At 48.3% G+C, this 18852-nt stretch overlaps 1 protein-coding gene across 1 annotated transcript in view; it reads left to right on the forward strand.

The window, feature by feature from the left end:
* Nucleotides 1-18852, forward strand: part of VWA5B1 (von Willebrand factor A domain containing 5B1) — a 42574-nt gene that overhangs the window by 7847 nt on the left and 15875 nt on the right. The window contains 8 exon segments of the mRNA XM_030325986.2: nt 483-614; nt 1245-1369; nt 5046-5222; nt 10115-10225; nt 12218-12420; nt 12880-12994; nt 16272-16457; nt 18339-18522. Coding sequence (XP_030181846.2) covers nt 483-614; nt 1245-1369; nt 5046-5222; nt 10115-10225; nt 12218-12420; nt 12880-12994; nt 16272-16457; nt 18339-18522 — 1233 coding nt within the window.

Genomic DNA, 18852 nt, shown 5'->3' on the forward strand with positions numbered 1-18852 from the left:
CAGAGCTGCTGATGACAGTGGTCTGGGCTGTGTCCTGAACACTGGAATATTTAAGAGCTCCCAGACGATTCTAACATGCAACCAGAGTTGGGGACTATTGTTCTGATGGCTCCCCTCCCCAACCCACTCAAGGTTTTAAAGGGACACGAGGACGCAGTTTCTTGTCAATGAGTGTTCTCCCAGAGCAGCGTGATGGCATTTACAGAGTGCCCAGCCATCGAGCCTTGAGCTCTTGCTTTCTTTATGTGCACTAAGAGGAAGCCACCCTTTGACCCCAGTGGACCCTGAGGTCAGGGCAGGAAGGGCCACAGACATCGCCAGTCTAAGCCCCCATTTTGCAGATGGGGGAATTGAGGAGGCCTGTCCATGGTTGCACAGCAGGTCAGGAGCCCCTCATCTCTGACACGGGTCTTCCTGTCCCCAACGGAGCCCCTATTTCTCCTGAGACTCCTGAGCTTATTCCATGTTTCTGTGCCACTCAGGGGTGGAGAGTCCCACCCACGAGATCCGAGCTGATGCTGCCCCATCTGCACGCTCGGCCAAGAGCATCATTATCACCTTGGCCAACAGGCACACCTTCGACCGGCCGGTGGAGATCCTCATCCACCCCAGTGGTACTACGCGCCAGGCGGGGCCCCTGGGAGGCCTGTAGGAGGGAGGAGGTGCTGATCCTGTGGGGCAGAGATACGCGGCCAGCCCGGGAGACGGCGGGGGGAGGGGGGGGGGCAGCAGAGAGGAAACCAGCAATAGTGGCCCCTGGAAACCTGACTCTAGTTGGCGGAATTGAGTTCCTCCTGCCCGGATTCTAGCTCCAGAGGCCCTGGGGGTCTCATCCACCCAATGGGGAACTTGGCCTCCAGGCCAGCTGAGCAGGTAACCTTTGAAATCCCAAGCTCAGGGAGACCTTCGCAGCTCTGAACCCTCAGAGAACAATTCCTTTGTCTCTTGAAGGCTTCATAAAATGTCAGGATCTGAAAAGATCAGAGCCCAGTCTCACCCCCATTGACAGATGGGTAAACTGAGGCCCAGAGAAGGGTGTGAGTTCTCCATGGCCACTAGTCTCCCCTGCCTGACAGAGAAGGAGTCTTCCCGAGACCCCACGCCACTCTAGGCAGCCAGGGGTTCCCTCCCCCTCCCCACATTGGGAGTCCTCCCCACTCCATGAAGATCTTCCTCCTAAACCAAGGCTCCCGGCCTTGCCCTCCCACTCGGACAAGTGCCAAGAGTTGATCTCATCTCTGCAGAGCCCCACATGCCGCACGTCCTGATGGAGAAAGGGGACATGACCCTGGGAGAGTTTGAGCAGCACTTGAAGGGAAGAACGGATTTCATTAAAGGGATGAAGAAGGACAGCAGTGCAGAGAGACAGGTGCGTGTGGCTGGAGCTGAGTCAGCGGCGGCAGAACTGGGGTGACATCGGGGGCTCGGTCATCAGGGGACCCATGAGGATGCTGAGCAGGGGAAGAGGGTGGCTTGCCCGGGTCCCTCCCTCAGCACGCTGCTGGCACATCCTGGTCACTGTTTCCGTCTGTGGCTGGGGCGCTGCTGGGACATGGATGTCCAAATGCAGCCGTCACTCTGTCTCCCCGTCACCCGGCAGGCACCCTGTCCTCCTGCCTCCTGCCAGCCCACCTTCTCCTAATGCCACCGAGGTGCCTAAACCAGGCGACGTTCTAGGCTGGTGGCAGAAACAACCTTGGTCTTCTCCAGGTCGCTTCATCCCAAGGAGCCCCCAGGTGCCCTCTCAGTCCCACCTTTACCCCTGGGCCTCCATTTTCCCATCTGCTGAATGGGTCTCCTGCTCTTCCTTCCTCTGAGATCCTTGCAACTATTACCTAAAGAATAAAGGCGGAGCAGAGAAAGCCGGAAGGAGACCCTTTCTTGGCCCGCCCCCTCCCCCCATGAAGTGTCAGTGTGAGAAGGCCTCAGCAGGGGCTAGCACAGACTAGCAGGGGGTGGGGGGGGGCGGCTGGGGAAGGCTGGTAGGAGGCTGAACCGGCAGCCTCTCCTGTTCGTGGCTCTGCACACCAAGCCGGGCCCTGAATGCCAAGGCAGGTGCAAGGACGATGGCATGCTTCTTTTTCTGGTATCCCCATTTTAGACGAGAACGCTGAGGTTTAGCACCCAAGAAGAACCACTCAGCTGAGAGGAAGGGAAGACCGTTGGCTTTGGTGACATGAGGTTAAGGACTCAGAGTCAACCCTGTGGGGGCAGCTTGGCTGGATCTAAGAGCCCCTCCCTGACTGGCAGAGGACCATGGCAGAGGGGGAGGGCATGGGAATATGTAGACCCTTCCCTGCTTGTGCCAACCCCTTCAGCAGACATCCCCCTGGCAGGGCCTGCTTGGTGGGGGGCAGGAGGGATGGCAAAAGGAAAGGGTCAGTAGCTCACTGCCCCTGTCGTCGCATGTTAGGGACCCCACTGGGAACATCTGCCTTCCCAGAGGGGCTCCCTCACCCAGATGAATCAGTTCGGAAAAGAGGCTGGGGCCAGGTTCTCAGAGTGGGGGTGTCCCCGAGCTCTGAGGACTGTTGCATGTGGGCAGCAGTGGGGGCAGTGGGTCTCCCAGGCCTGGAGCTCCTCTGCCTGCCAAGATTAAATCAATTAGCCCCGGGAGGGTGGAAGCAAATGAGAATTTGCCACCTTGGGTTGGTTATGCAAGTACCCTGTATTCTTGTGAGCTCCGGGGATGACAGGGGATCACCCAGAGCCACTAAGAAGTGATGAGTTTATTGCAATTGGATAAAGGCAGCGGGAGGAGACATTGGTGAATCTTGAGCCGGGGTCCCCACGCCACCTCGCTAAGAGGCAAAACTCAGGTTCCCAGAAGGGGCTCCTGTCACTGGCAGATGAGGCTGTTGCTGCCTTGGGCTCTGTCTTCCGGAAAGCCAGGCTGGGCAGTGGCCTTTGGCAAAGGAGCTCCACGTGGGAGGGAGAGCGTGATCCCTCACGGAGGAGGGAGGCAGGCATCCAGAAGGTGAACATCAATCATGAAGAGTGGGTATGACAAGCCGTCAGAGGCTGTGATTTAGCAAAGAGGGGGCAAATGACACAGAGGAAGATGCCACGTACAAGAGACAGATGCAGAGAGAGGCAGAGACAAGTAGAGACAGAGACTGGAAGAAAGGAAAAAAAAGCAACTCAGAGATGCACACATAGGAGCCCACACAGATTCATTTCTCATTTATTTATTCAACAAACACTATGTCCCCCAGGAGATGTCAGGCTCTGTTCTAGGCACTGGGAGGACACTAAAAACGACATGTCCTTGTTCTCATGGAGCTTACATTCTAGCACAGACTAGAAGTAAACGAATGAGCAAGTTCAGGGGCAGAGAGGGCTGGGGGACCAAGAAAGAAATACGGCAGAACGATAGGATATAATGCATGATAAGCATGGGCGCTGCTTAGCCTGGTGTTTAGAGAAAGCCTGTCTGAGAATGAGGCCTGGTGAGTGGTGAACAACGGAAGACCGTGCACAGAACTGAAAGCAGAATAAGGGCGACGCGTCTGGGAAACAGGTGGCCAGCGTTGCCGAAATGTAGTGGGCAAAGATGGCGGGGACAGGTAGGCAGGGGTCAGGCACTAGGGGGCTTCATAACCATGTGCAAGGCATGGGGGAAGCTGTGGTGTAAGCAGCAGAACGACAAGGATGATCACACTCCCTGCTCTATGTAGAGAACAGACCACAGGGAGGTAAGAGTGGTTGACAGAGGCATTAAAGGTCCAGACTAGAGACAGTACGGTCCCAAACTGGGCTGGGGGTGGGGGTAGAGACAGAGACAAGAAGACAAGTTCAGAGCGCATCTCAGCGACAGAGCTGACAATGCTTTGCTGAACGACGAGCTGTGGGGGCGGGGGAGGAGGATAAGAGAGGAACCAAGGACAAGCCCTAGGTCTTGGGTGTGAACACACCTGGGTGGGTGATGATGTCACCTACCGAGTTGGGGAAGGGGCTGAAATGAAAACACTGAGAAACAGACACAAAGAGGCACGCGCACGCAGACACAGTCAGACAAAGAGGCAGACAGAGGAAATGGGGGTGAGGAGAGAGAGAGAGGTAGGGCGAGGATGGAGGAAATGAGATTCGGCGCAGCGTGCGTGGTGAGTCTGGAAGCAGGGTTCAGCAGCAGCGTGCCAGGGCAAGTGAAGAGAACACACAGAAAGATAAAGAAGTGTGGTGCTGTCCCGCCTTTGATGTTTATGAGTCCATCTTTCTACCGGGCTCTGAGGTGAGCCCTGGTAAGATGGAAAGAGACTCAGGTATGGCTTGCCTGCAAGTAGCGTACAAGCTAGGAGGAGGCAGCCATGTAAGCAGAAACATCGCAATGTGAGAAGCGCCTGGGTCCCCACAACAAACAGCAGCAGATACAGTGACGGTGGCTCCCGTGTGGAGACACTTGCTCTGCGCCAGGCGGCAGGCTTCACGGGCATTGCACTTAGTCCATATAAATCCGTGAGATCAGTACTCTTGTCTTCATTCCATGCATGAGGAAATTAAGCAATAGTCAGTTCACCCTGAAGACGCGGGCAGGCATTCTAAAGAGGTAAAATCTGAAGACGGAGTAGGAAGTTATCAGAGGGAGAGAAGCGGTAAACCCAGGGAAACCAAGTTCACAGCCAAGATGAGCCGGAGGGAGTGGCTTAGACGCTGGGGGTGAAAGCCAGAGACACACTTCTTAGCTGAGGTCCTGCACGTGTCCATCCCATAACCACCCTGAGAAGGGGATGCTACTTGCCCCATTTTATAAATGAAGAAACAGACCCAGAGGAGGGACGTGCCCAAGATCACACAGCTGGACGGTGAGAGCTGGGATTTAAACCCTGGTCTTTCTGACTCCAAAGTCTATGCTTGCTGTTTGTTGCCACTGTGAAAGTCTAGCAAACGGAAGAACCAGGTATGGTCGGCCTGGAAGTGTCTCTCGTGTGGAGCATGAGTGGGATCTTGACAAAACCTGGTGAGTAACGGGGGACCAGCGTGAGCCCCCAGGAGCAGCTCTGGACACCTTGAGTGCTCAAGTGAGAGAGTTTTCCTTTCTTCTCCAGACAGAAATCATCCGGAAGCGTCTCCACAAGGACATCCTCCACCATTCGGTCATCATGCTCAACTTCTGCCCTGACCTCCAGTCAGTCCAGCCGAACCTGAGAAAGACCCATGGGGAGTTTATCTTCCTCATTGACCGGAGTGGCAGCATGAGTGGGACCAACATCCACCGTGTCAAGGTACCTATAAGAGGACCCATGCCCCGGGATTTAGGGCTTCAGCACTTCCTCAGCACTCTCTGTTGCAAGCAGCCCTCCTTCCACACCTGAACTACTTTCCTAAATTACTCCAGGACTAAAAGGAACAACTCAACTTTCTAAAATCCATTTGAACACAGACACCCAAACTCAACTTGTTCCCCAAATAAAACCCTGAAATGGATGAGCAGAGGTAGAACTGTTGCCCATTTACCAAGGGATAAAGTCATCATCAATAGCTTTCCTTGGCACTCTGCAAACCTTTGTTGAGTGCCTGCTTGGGCTGAGACATCTCACCAGGTACTGAGTGGAGAGAGGCACAGAGAAGAGAGGAGGGAACTCACATAGCATCAGGTTTATGTGCCAGATACAATACCAGCCACTTAATGCACAGCGTGGTGTTGAATCCAGACAATAATCCCGTGAGGTTGGCCCTCTTGTCACCATTCTCCAAATGGGAAAGCCAATCCTGAAAATTTCAGTAACCTACCCAAAGTCACACAGCTAGTGTGGTCTAAGATCAAACTCATGTCTGTCTGTTCCTACCACCTGACATCAGAGATTCATTGCACATGGCCTCAGCCATTAAGGACTGTGTACAATCCACTAGAAAATATTTGGTTCATTCTTTTTTTTTTCAAGTGCCTAATATGTGCAAAGCCCAGTGCTTGGCCATCTGGAAAGACAACAGGTTGCAAATGTAGTTCCTGGCCTCAAGGCGTTCACAGTCGAGTGAGGGAGCAGCCCTGCTAACCAGTCATAGCTGGGAGCATGTTCCCACTGCAGTGGGAAGTTCTGAAGGAGTACAGAAGAGTGATAAACTTTCCCCCCCACACACATATCCAGAAGTGTTTCCTCTCCTTCAGGAGATTATTCACCTCGATTATGGCATTATCTAACTCTCCTTTGTATTTTTCATTGTGGAGAGGTATGTCTCCTCTGCTGGAGTTATGAACTCATTAAGGGAAAGGACCAGATCTTTCTCATCTATCTCTCCCCATGGAGCCTCGCTCTGTACTTACCCATAAAAAGCCCCCAGTTGCTGTTTATTGAACTGGGTAAAGGCTCATAGTTCAAGGAAATGAAGGATGCGGGAACAGAAAGAGAGACAGTTCTGCTGCTGTCACCTGAAATGTCATCCCTCCCCCTAGTTTGTCTCTGGAGCAAACTCTTGTTCCCAGGGCAACAGGATTGGCAAGGAGGAGAGGGGTTAGATGGGATCTGTGATGCCAGGTATCTCCTCAGGCTTGCCATGACTAGGTTTAATCTTGAAGTATGCCTGAGCAATCATGTATGAGACCCAAGCTCCTGTTTGAGGCCTCTAGACGCTGAGGTACAGGACTAGTTGTCACCTTCTCCCCACCTTTGTCTGCCATCAAAAGCAAGAATTAGAATGGGGAGCTGTCCATAGTTCTGCTGAAGTATGCTCCAGGACTGTGTGGCCATGTGTATTTCATTCCATAGCTGTATCAGTTTTTAAGACATCTCTTCAGTTATTCTTAAGTATCATGGGGTCTTATGATAGCTCTTAGCATTTAAGTCATTTTTCCTGCCATTTTCCAGGTAAAGAAACTGAGTCCCCAAGAAGCTAGGTGTTCTCCCCAGCACCACAGGGCTAATGAGGAAGTCAAAGCCTCCCATATCTTGGATCAGGGCTCATTTTCCTTAGGTTGCTGGTAGGGTATTAGAATACTCTTTTACTGAGAAAAGCTCTCTTCTCTATGTCATTTCTGTTGCATGGCTTAATAGAAAGAGCAATGCTTGGATTTTGGGATCAGTTCTGCCACTGACCTGCTATGTGGCTTTGGACAAGTGGCTTCTCAACTCTGGGATTCATTTATCCTTTCTGCAAAATGAGCAAGAACGATTAATTCAGGGAGGGCAAACATATGTCACACGTCCCTTTGTTCCTCTCTCCTAAGGCCAGACAGACATCAATAATTGACCATGGCATTTTTTTTTCTCACGCTGAGCCTGGACTCATTCTCTACACCCTTGTCATCTCAGTGGTCCAGGCTGTTACTACCAGTTAAATGGAGTCAGTTTATGAGTGGAAATCTATTTCCTGAACTAAAGACCTTTCCAAACTTTACCCTCTAGAATTTTCAGACAATGACTTCCTCTGACTCTCCTCTCAGTCCTTTCCCCCTTTGGAGTCTCCCCTGCTCTCTTTTCCAGTTCAGCTCACTGAGCTCAAGGTCATCTCTCCACAAATGGCTTTGCATTGGCACAATCCATTCTGCTACACATGCCCCTTTTAGAAAAAGGTACAGAAATCACTCAGGCACACGCTCCTTTCCCCACTGACAACGAGGCCATAGGGGGGTTGCTTGGGGCATTAATTGTGTGCCATTAGGTAGACATTTTAGGGAAAACTAGGCTCAGGAAGGTGGGAGAGAATAGAAATCCAAACAGCCACACCAAGGGGGAGAGTTCAGCCAATTTAATTTCCTGCAGCTGGTCTCATTCTTCAGCTGCCACTCGATGCCAAAAACATGGCTTTAAAAGTTCTAATAGGTGTGAGCAGAGACAATCTGTACGGATCAGAAGAGCTAGCGGGAATATACATTAGTGGCTAATGAAAAAATAAGCAGATATTGACTTCTTTTGTAGAGAAACAAAATGTATTGACACAGGCAACAAAAAGAGACGGAGAGAACGGTGAAGGTTGATGTAAATGTTTGATGTTTGTGGAGGGGGGTGGGAGAGGGGCTGCAGGTCTGTGGAGCCTGCAAGGCTGTATTGCTGTGGACGTTGCCAAGACAGACTTGCAAGTGCTTCCTTCTGGATTCTGGAATATAACAGTTTGTCTCTCTGTGAAGTCAGCTGAGATCCCTGGGGTGCCATCAATAAACTCCTTGAGGGTGACAGAGAGCCCCTCATTTCTGAGCTCTGTGCCAAGGCAGAGCCAACATGAATAAGGATCTCTCAGAGCTATGTTTTAAAAGCTGTATGGGGCGCCTGGGTGGTGCAGTCGGTTAAGCGTCCGACTTCAGCCAGGTCACGATCTCGCGGTCCGTGAGTTCGAGCCCCGCGTCAGGCTCTGGGCTGATGGCTCAGAGCCTGGAGCCTGTTTCCGATCCTGTGTCTCCCTCTCTCTCTGCCCCTCCCCCGTTCATGCTCTGTCTCTCTCTGTCCCAAAAAAAAATAAATAAACGTTGAAAAAAAAATTAAAAATAAAAAAATAAAAAAAAATAAAAGCTGTCTTAGGTTTTGCAATCCAGAGCAACTTCTTAACCCTCTGAGCCTCAGTTTTCTTTTTAATGTTTTTCTTTTTGAGAAAAAGAGGAAGAGAGAGTGGGGGGAGGGGCCGAGAGAGAGGGAGACACAGAATCCGAAGCAGGCTCCAGGCTCTGAACTGTCAGCACAGAGCCTGACGTGGGGCTCAAACTCACGAACTGTGAGATCATGACCTGAGCCAAAGTTGGACGCTTAAATGACTGAGCCACCCATGTGCCCCTGAGCCTCAGTTTTCTTACCTGTAAAACAGAGGCATTGCTATTAATATGTTTCTCATTGGGGTGGTAATAATAACCATTTACTGAATGTTTACTAACTGCCAGGCTGAGGCTTAGAGGAGGGACATAACTAACCCAAGGTCAAGTTAGTAATGGGGCAAAACTGAGATTTAAACCAACGTACATCTAACTTCAAAATGTATGGGGCGCCTGGGTGGCGCAGTCGGTTAAGCGTCCGACTTCAGCCAGGTCACGATCTCGCGGTCCGTGAGTTCGAGCCCCGCGTCAGGCTCTGGGCTGATGGCTCGGAGCCTGGAGCCTGTTTCCGATTCTGTGTCTCCCTCTCTCTCTGCCCCTCCCCCGTTCATGCTCTGTCTCTCTCTGTCCCAAAAATAAATAAAAAAACGTTGAAAAGAAAATTTTTTTAAATAAAAAAATAAAAAAAATAAAAAAAAATGTATCTTCTTAACCACTGTGCTGTAATGCATGTTAAAGAGATTAAATGAGATAATTAATAGAAAGTGCTTAGCACAGGATTTGGCACATAGTAATTGCTTGATATTTACCACTGCACTGTTCTATCATCATCATCATTATCAACATCATCATCATCATCATCATCCCCTGCCCCCACCATCTCTCCACCTTTCTTCTTTGTCATTATTTATTTCAACAGACCTTCCTCAAGGTCTCCTGGTGTTGTCTAGTTAAGCAGGTTAGGACTCTACTGTTCACAAACTTCAGAGGCAAGGTGACACATGTTTGAGGTTTTGACTCCACTATTGTCAGAATGCTCACCAATGACTTATCGCACCCCTCTGTGCCTCAATTTTCTCTTGTATAAAAGGGGAATAATGTTGTGCCTGCCTAAAGGGTTATTGCAAAGATTACATACAGTAATGTGTGTTAAGTATCTCCTGGCATTTAACAAATATGAACTGAAGAGACTGTCCCTAAGAGACTTGTCCCTAGTTAACAGTGGGGAGGGGGCCCATCTGATGCAGAAGGCCCTGGATGAAAGCCAGAAGCCTGTTCCATCAACAGTGTGCCCTGGACCCAGCCACGTGCCTCCCTTAGACATTGATTTTGTTTTTGCAGAAGGGAATGGATATTCTCTGCTCTCCCCAACTCTCAGGGTCAGCAGGAGGTGAAAGGGAACTGGCAAATATAATAGAAGGACTTTGAGAAGTCAGGCTTGCTACATGGGTGAGAAGTTTTATGATGATGGCTTTGGTCCAGCTTCTGGTCTCCCTGTCAGCAAATTTCTAGATCTGAGGGAGAAGGCAATGTTGGGTGCAGGCGGGGGGTGGAAGGCCTGCCTGGAGGCCGCTTCTGGCTGGGATGAGAAGACTGGTGTGTGGTGGCAAAGGTCGTAGCTCCTTTCTGAATTCTGAACATCCCTTTCTTGCCTGCCAGGATGCCATGCTGGTGGCTCTTAAGAGCCTCATGCCGGCCTGCCTCTTCAATGTCATTGGGTTTGGATCCACATTTAAGACCCTCTTCCCTTCCAGCCAGACCTACAGTGAGGTAAGGAGGGGGAAGGGCTGGGTCCAGGAGTGGATGGGTGGTGAGGAGCAGAGGAAAAGAAGAAAAAGAAGGAGCAGGTAACCCTGAGGCCAGCCTCAGAAGCCATCCCTCACGTGGCACCTCAGTGATGCCCACAAGCAGAGAACCAGGGAGGCTATCTCTGGGTAGGCCAGTTTCTAACATCTCTTTTTTTTTTTTTAGTTTATTTATTTTAAGAGAGAGAGAGAGAGAGAGAGATCATGCACACATGTGCATGAGTGGGAGAGGGGCAGAGAGAGAGAGAGAATGAGAGAGAGAGAGAGAGAGAGAATCCCAAGCAAGCTCCATGCTGGGCTCAATCCCACAATCATGAGATCATGACCTGAGATGACCTGAGCCAAAATCAAGAGCTGGACCCTCAACTGACTGAGCCACCCAGGCGCCCTGTCTCCTCTTTAGAATAAGGAATGTTTTAGGCAAAGTGTAGGTGTGCACAAAGAGGGGATACAAGGAAGGGGTGGAGATAAGATATATCCTAGGCCTGCCACTCACTGAAGCCTCTGTTTCAAGAGAACGATGGACCCATGCAAGGTTGAGCTAAAGGAGGGAATGGAAAGGGGATTGTGGAGTGAATAGGTGGGGAGGTGGGCTAAGAATAGAACTCACAAGGTTCAAACTACAATTTAGAACAAGAGGGCTGGGGCCCCAGCAGCATGTTCAAAATTGGAGCATATCCTATCCAGACCTAGGAACAGGAAGAAAGTAAGGGAGGGAGAGGAGAGAGGAAGGAAGAACACTTTTCAGTGAAAAATAACTTTATGGGTTTTTAAAATATTTTTTAAAAATTATATATTGATTGTCCCACAATTTCTAAATCTAGATAATCAAAAAGAAAAAAATTTAAATCTCCCATGATCACATCACAAAAAAAAAAAGAAGAAAGAAAGTCCACTGTTATAGGCTTAGTATAAAGCCTTCCAGACCTTGTTCTATGTATTTACACACATTTTTAATAAAGATAGGATTAGACCTGCCACAACACAACAGCCTATCATAAGCATATTTCCGTGCCAGTAAATATTAATCTGCAGCATAATGTAAATGGCTGCCTAGTATTTCACTACACAGGTAAATCGGGACTTACTTAACTATATCCCTACAGTTGGGCATTTAAATTGCTTCCATTTATTTTTCTATTCAGTCATCTTTGTAGCAAAGACTCTGTACCCATCCTTAATGATTCCCTTAGGATAAATCCTTAGTTCTGTTGGTTCAAAAGGGACATATACATTTCAAGACTTTTGCTATATGCTGTTACCCCAATCATGGGAGTTGAAAGAGCATCTTCGTGAATCGGGAGCAGGACATCTGATGTCCAGTGAGAATCTGTTCCTGCTGCAGTGACATCCATCTGGTACAGCAGTCCTTATCTGATGTCCAGTGAGAATCTGTTCCTGCTGCAGTGACATCCATCTGGTACAGCAGTCCTTGGCCAGTTGAGTTTCACAGTATTGATCCAGGGGAAGGAGGATCTGAAGCCCACGTCGGGGTACTTTGATTTCCTCAAAGCACCATAGGGAGTTAGCATCCCAGGCAGGCCAGGACGCAAGTCTTGAGATTTCTAGTGTAATGTTCTTATATCACTACACCTCCTGCCTTGTTCATCAGAAAAGGACACCTCATTTGTGCTGAGCAGTTGGGGCTTGATGTGCTACCTTTTAAGGGGTGTTTATATTTTTAATGAGGAACAAAGAAAGGACAAAGGTAAGTGAACACACCATCAACAGCATTAGGGCACTGGTAGGGGGTGTTATTGGGCAGAATCACCCCAAATGAGTCGCCATCTATTCCTCCTGTGCACAGACAGGGTTGAAATTGGGAATATGAGTCAATCCAGCGAGACCCAACTAAGATCTAGGGAAACAAAGGGCTTATCCTCCAGGGGGCTTGGAGTCTCAGAGCCATATGGTGATCCTGGGGACTACCTTCCCTGCCTGTGGCACTTCCCTGCAGGAGAGCGTGGCCATGGCCTGTGATAACATCCAGAGAATGCGGGCCGACATGGGTGGCACCAATATCCTCTCCCCGCTCAAGTGGATCATCCGGCAGCCAGTGCACCGAGGCCACCCACGGATTCTCTTCCTGATCACGGACGGTGCCATCAACAACACCGGGAAGGTGCTAGAACTGGTGCGAAACCATGCCTTCTCCACCAGGTGGGCACAGGCTGAAGGTCTAGGGCTTGGTTATCCTGGGTGGCCCTGGGCTGGGGGTGGCTGAACCAGGGCATCATGGAAAGTGCCAGAAGGGGAGGAGAGAACTCCTAATTCCTACAGTGCTTTGCGTCCAGGGTGGTGTAGCTGACTTCAGAGTTTGCCTTTTTGCCTCAAGAGTTCAGATGGAATGAGACGCCCACACCTCTGCTTCCAAAGGGCAGCTTCGTCAGAGGAAGTCCTTCCTGCTGCTTTGACTCTGTCCTGGGGTGGGGGTTGATGGGCTATTGTGAATGTGAGTGCCTGCTGCTGGCCCTCTTCCTTCACCTTCACCCTCTGCCTGATGTTAGGACCAGCTCTGAGATAGCTCTGCCGGCTCATGCTCTGTCCCTTTCCCCACCAAAGGGACAAAGGTGGCACAGAGGACCAGAAGTAGCAGCCTCTCTCCTCCCCTTCTCCCAGGTGCTATAGCTTTGGAATTGGACCCAACGTGTGCCACAGACTGGTGAAAGGGTTGGCAACTGTGTCCAAGGGCAGTGCTGAGTTTCTGATGGAGGGAGAACGGCTGCAACCCAAGGTGGGCGACAGGGGCTCAGTCTCTTCTGGTGCTGGTACCTCAGGGGTGGAGCTGGAACTTCATTTCATCCAGGTCTGAGCTCCCCGCTAGGCCACACTATGCCCCAGTGAGGATCAGAGAGGTGGAGGCCACAGAGCAGGCACCTTCTGGAGCTAGTCCAGGACACTAGATCCACTGGTCTCCAGTCACCGGATCTACGTGCTCCGTCCCCTGGCTGAGCAGGAGAGGGGCTTCTGAAAGAGTCACTGCCTCTATGGTTACGAGTTGTGTTTGGGGTCATTTCTGACCACATTCCTGATGGTGACAAATGGTGGCTCAGAAAAAATCTAAAGGACCCAGAAATCAAGGGGATTATAGTCTTCTCTCCATTTTCTGCACAGTAGGCACAAATAACTCAACCCTTAGAAAAACCCTGTGTCAGCCCAGGTCCTCCAGGAACCAGGGACAGCTCTGGAGTTAAGAGTGCAAGAGGTTCACTGGGGGATAATATCTATGAAAGAGGAAAGAGGAAGAAGCAGGAAGGAGCACTCTTCAGCCCATGATGCATTTGCATGCCTGTGAAAGGGGGGAAGGGAAGTAGCATGGAGAAGGGAGAGCCTGACTGTAGGTCTGGCAAGGTCTCAGCAAGGACCCAACGGAGAGCTCTGGAGCAAAGATCTCCCATTAGGTAGTCAGATTAGGCTGAAACATCAGGTCCGCCCTGCTCAGCCATTGCCTCGGGGCTTCCAGGCAGAAGTGTGGTCTTGGCTCAGAAGCTGGAGCATTACATCTGGAGACTATCACCTAACTGCATGCCTTGCTGCAAAGAACACAGTCTTCCTCCGAGGGAGATCTGGGAGTGCACCTTTTTGGCTGCCACAATCCCCAAATCATTTTTCTCCAGCTTTGCAGTACCTTTGAAGAAATCAGCCTAGCTCGTGCTAAACCACAGCTGTCGTTTTTGTTTGTTTGTTTTTTAATTTTATTTTTTTTTAATTTACATCCAAATTAGTGAGCATATAGTGCAACAATGATTTCAGAAGTAGATTCCTTAGTGCCCCTTACCCATTTAGCCCTTCCCCCCTCCCACAACTCCTCCAGCAACCCTCTGTTTGTTCTCCATATTTATGAGTCTCTTCTGTTTTGTCCCCCTCCCCATTTTTATACTATTTTTGTTTCCCTTCCCTTATGTTCATCTGTTTTGTCTCTTAAAGTCCTCATATGAGTGAAGTCATATGATTTTTGTCTGTCTCTGACTAATTTCACTTAGCGTAATCCCCTCCAGTTCCATCCACCTAGTTGCAAATGGCAACTTTTCATTCTTTTTGATTGCCGAGTAATACTCCATTGTATATATATACCACATTTTCTTTATCCATTCATCCATCGATGGACATTTGGGCTCTTTCCATACTTTGGCTATTGTTGATAGTGCTGCTATAAACACGGGGGTACATGTGTCCCTTCGAAACAGCATACCTGTATCCCTTGGATAAATGCCTAGTAGTGCAATTGCTGGGTCGTAGGGTAGTTCTATTTTTAGTTTTTTGAGGAATCTCCATACTGTTTTCCAGAGTGGCTGCACCAGCTTGCATTGCTACCAACAATGCAAAAGACATCCTCTCTCTCCGCATCCTCGCCAACATCTGTTGTTGCCCGAGTTGTGAATGTTAGCCATTCTGACAGGTGTAAGGTGGTATCTCATTGTGGTTTTGATTTGTATTTCCCTGATGATGAGTGATGTTGAGCATTTTTTCATGTGTTGGTTGGCCATCTGGATGTCTTCTTTGGAGAAGTGTCTATTCATGTCTTTTGCCCATTTCTTCACTGGATTATTTGTTTTTGGGGTGTTGAGTTTGATAAGTTCTTTATAGATTTTGGATACTAACCCTTTATCTCACATGTCATTTGCAAATATCTTCTCCCATTCTGTCGGTTGCCTTTTAGTTTTGCTGATTGTTTCCTTCGCTGTGCAGAAGCTTTTTATTTTGATGAGGTCCCAGTAGTTCATTTTTGCTTTTGTTTCCCTTGCCTCCAGAGACGTGTTGAGTAAGAAGTTGCTGCGGCCAAGATCAAAGACGTTTTTGCCTGCTTTCTCCTCGTGGATTTTGATGGCTTCCTGTCTTATGTTTAGGTCTTTCATCCATTTTGAGTTTATTTTTGTGTCTGGCATAAGAAAGTGGTCCAGGTTCATTCTTCTGCATGTGGCTGTCCAGTTTTCCCAGCACCATTTGCTGAAGAGACTGTCTTTACTCCAATGGATATTCTTTCCTGCTTTGTCAAAGATTAGTTGGTTGTATGTTTGTGGGTCCATTTCTGGGTTCTCTATTCTGTTCCAATGATCTGAGTGTCTGTTCTTATGCCAGTACCATGCTGTCTTGATGGTTACAGCTTTGTAGTATAGCTTGAAGTCTGGGATTGTGATGCCTCCTGCTTTGGTTTTCTTTTTCAAGACTGCTTTGGCTATTCGGGGTCTTTTCTGGTTCCATACAAATTTTAGGATTATTTGTTCTAGCTCTGTGAAGAATGTCGGTGTTATTTTGATAGGGATTGTATTGAATATATAGATTGCTTTGGATAGTATCGACGTTTTAACAATATTTGTTCTTCCTATCCGGGAGCATGGAAACTTTTTCCATTAAAAAAAATTTTTTTTTAACATTTATTTACTTTTTGAGAGACAGAGAGATACAAAGTATGAGTGAGGGAGGGGCAAAGAGAGAGGGAATCCCAGATTCCAAAGCAGGCTCCAGGCTCTGAGCTCAACACAGGGCTCGAACTTACAAACTGCAAGATCATGACCTGAGCTGAAGGCAGATGTTCAACTGACTGAGTCACCCAGGCCACCCCCACAGATGACATGTATTGAACATTTATCATGAGGCAGCTACTTCAAATCCAGTATCTCGGCTAATCCTCCCAATGACGTTGAGAGTTGAAAATTAATAACTCACTTTACCAGTGGGGAAACTGAGGCCCAGGGAGGAAAATTAACTTGCTCAAGATCACTCTCCAGTCCACGCTTTGACACAAGCTTCCTGTGGGCCCTGGGCTAGTCACGACCTTACTTTGGGTCTTGGGTTTTCCCATTATAATATGCTAGGCTTAGAGGAGCATTTTGGTAGTTTAAGAAGCTCAGAGGCATGTTCACTGTTGGACAAGCCACCCCAAAGCCCACTGTGTCTTCTCTGCTCACACCCTCTTGTGTTCATACCCACACGATCTTGTGGGTGTTCCTCCTATGTGCATGTCCCCGCTCACGCATGCCTCCAACCTGTGTTCTGACTCTGCCCAACAGATGATCAAATCCCTGAAGAAGGCTATGGCCCCAGTCCTGAGTGATGTAACTGTGGAGTGGGTCTTCCCTGAGACCACTGAGGTCCTAATCTCGCCTGTCAGCACTGGCTGCCTCTTCCCTGGAGAGCGGCTGGTGGGGTATGGCATTGTGTGTGATGCCTCCTTATACATCTCCCATCCCAGATATGTAAGTATCTTAGACATTCCAGAACCTTGCCCACAAAGCCATCCTTAGCTGGAAAGACTACTGGGAACTAGGAACTAATTGGATCTGGTGTTTACAGTTGTGGGGCATGGTGGCCAGGCCAAGGGCATGTGGTCATGATGACATTGCTTGGCTAAGTGCTATCATCGCGATACGTGGTTCTTAAGATCCCCTGCAGCAGAAAACTTGGGGTAACGTGCTTAAAATGCAGACTCCAACCTCCAACCTGGGCCTACTGAATCAAAGTCTTTGAGGGTAAGGCCTAGGAACCTATATTTTATATAATCTCCTCAAGGTGATTTTGATAAACAATTCATTTCAGAATAACTGCGTTCAGGTTTCTTTCCCCAAACACTCTATTCAGGTCATGTCTCCTCAGATGAGTTTGTGTTTTATTTACATGGATAATTCTCTTGTATGTGGTGACAGACGTGAGATAAAAGTGAGGAATGTCTATAAGGAAGGTGGAGTTCATGTTAAAACGTGGGAGATTGCGCGAGAAGCTATTTCCCCATCCATCTTCCCTCTTTAGTGAGTCTCTCCTCTCCTGCTTGAAGGATTTGTCCTCTTGTTTTATTTTTAAGCAGGAGTCACAAACTCATTGCCTAGAGGGATTGTGCAGGTATAAAATGATTGAAATTAACTTATAAAAATAAAAGGGAAAATGCCATGAAGGATAGCAGTGATCACTGAGTCCATAGAAAGGCTATAAGGAGTGATAAGGAATATGGCAAATTGGACAGCATGCACCCATCTAAATTGGATGGTCCCTACCCAGTTCTAACAAACTGTTCCCATGCAGGAATGTGGGCTCTGTGTTAAATGTGTTTTCAGTCTTACAAGAGAAGTTAGAATTTTATGTACAATTTCCAGATTTTAGAATGTTATAGAATCTCCTAAGAATCGTGGTCAGGGTAATGGTTAATGTGTTGTGGAGAGCAGGGCATTCAAATGCAGGGAGAAGTTGGTCAGTCTTTGAACAGTATAGACCCTTCTCAGAGGTCTGGAGGCAGCAGATCACCAGCAGACCCTACCACTAGAAGGGACCATCAAATCCCTTCCCTTTCCTTACTCATGAGAATGGCAAAGTTTTCTCCCACTCTTACCAAGGCTGTTGGGTAAGGGTACCCTTGTATATCATGGTGGAAACATGACTTTTCCCCCTGGAAAGCAATCTAGAAATAACTAATGAAATTTGAAATACATAACTTTTCAGCCCAGAAATCCCTCCTAAGAATCTAACACATAGAAATAAAAGTGATGTAATGGATTCGTGCCCAAGGATTCACCGTAGCAATTTTTTATGGCGGCAAAAATAAATGGCCACAAAGTGAATGCTTAAAAATAAGGGGTGGGAGAATATTTATTCAGTCAATTGTTAAAAAGAATAGTTGATATGCAGGATTTCCAAAATGTTTTAAGTGCAAAATTCAAGATACTGATAAATGTAAGTAATACAGTCCAGCTTTGGTGGAATAAAAGTAACCCTCCAAAGCCCTTATGTTTTATATATATATTTATGTCATGGAGAATGGAATGGAAGGAACAGATGGTTCATTCTGTTAATTTTGATGACCTATTTGGAGACAGCAGTGGCATTTAGAATGACATTTTTAAACATGTTTCAATAAATAAGATAATTAAAAATATAAATAGTATAAATGCTTTGGAGAGTCAATGCCATTCACCATCTCTTAAACAGAAGTCTGCCTAAACAAATCAAGCAAGCAAAAAGCTTTCCTGTTATTCCAGATCTTCAAAGATTGAATGTCTGTCACCTCCTGTCACATGCTTGCTGCCCTGCACATGTTCTTTCCGACACCTAGTCTCACTCTCTGCCCTCTTCTCTCTCCCTCCCTCCAGGACAAAAGGAGACGATACAGCATGTTGCACTCTCAAGAGTCCAGCAGCTCTGTCTTCTACCACTCACAGGACGAGGGGCCCAGCCCAGACAGCAGGGACTGTGTCAGGGGCATGGGTGCACCCTGCAGCCCAAGGCAGCCCAAAGATGCCCAGCCATCCACCGGAGACTCCATCGCCAATCTTGGTTAGACTGTGCTCCACTCTCTCTTCCAGGGAGGCCATGGTTGCTACATTTTACTGAGCAGTTACTATGTGCTAAGCTGTTTTATACAAACAATCTCACTGCAGTTGTGCAGATGAGTACTGCTCTCCCTATCTGCAGATGATGAAACGGAGGCTTGGCGACTTTAAGCAATTTGGCCAAATCATGAAACTTGAAAGAGGGGGAGGGTACAGACAAAGGGTCTGAGAGCTGTCTGGACCCAAAGCTTCTTTATGGTGTTAATTTCTGGTCCTAGGTATTTATTTATTTACTTACTTACTTTGGTAGGGGGGCTCAAGTGAGCAAGGGTGG

The sequence above is a fragment of the Lynx canadensis genome, chromosome C1 (assembly GCF_007474595.2).
Source record: "Lynx canadensis isolate LIC74 chromosome C1, mLynCan4.pri.v2, whole genome shotgun sequence".
NCBI lineage: Eukaryota > Metazoa > Chordata > Mammalia > Carnivora > Felidae > Lynx > Lynx canadensis.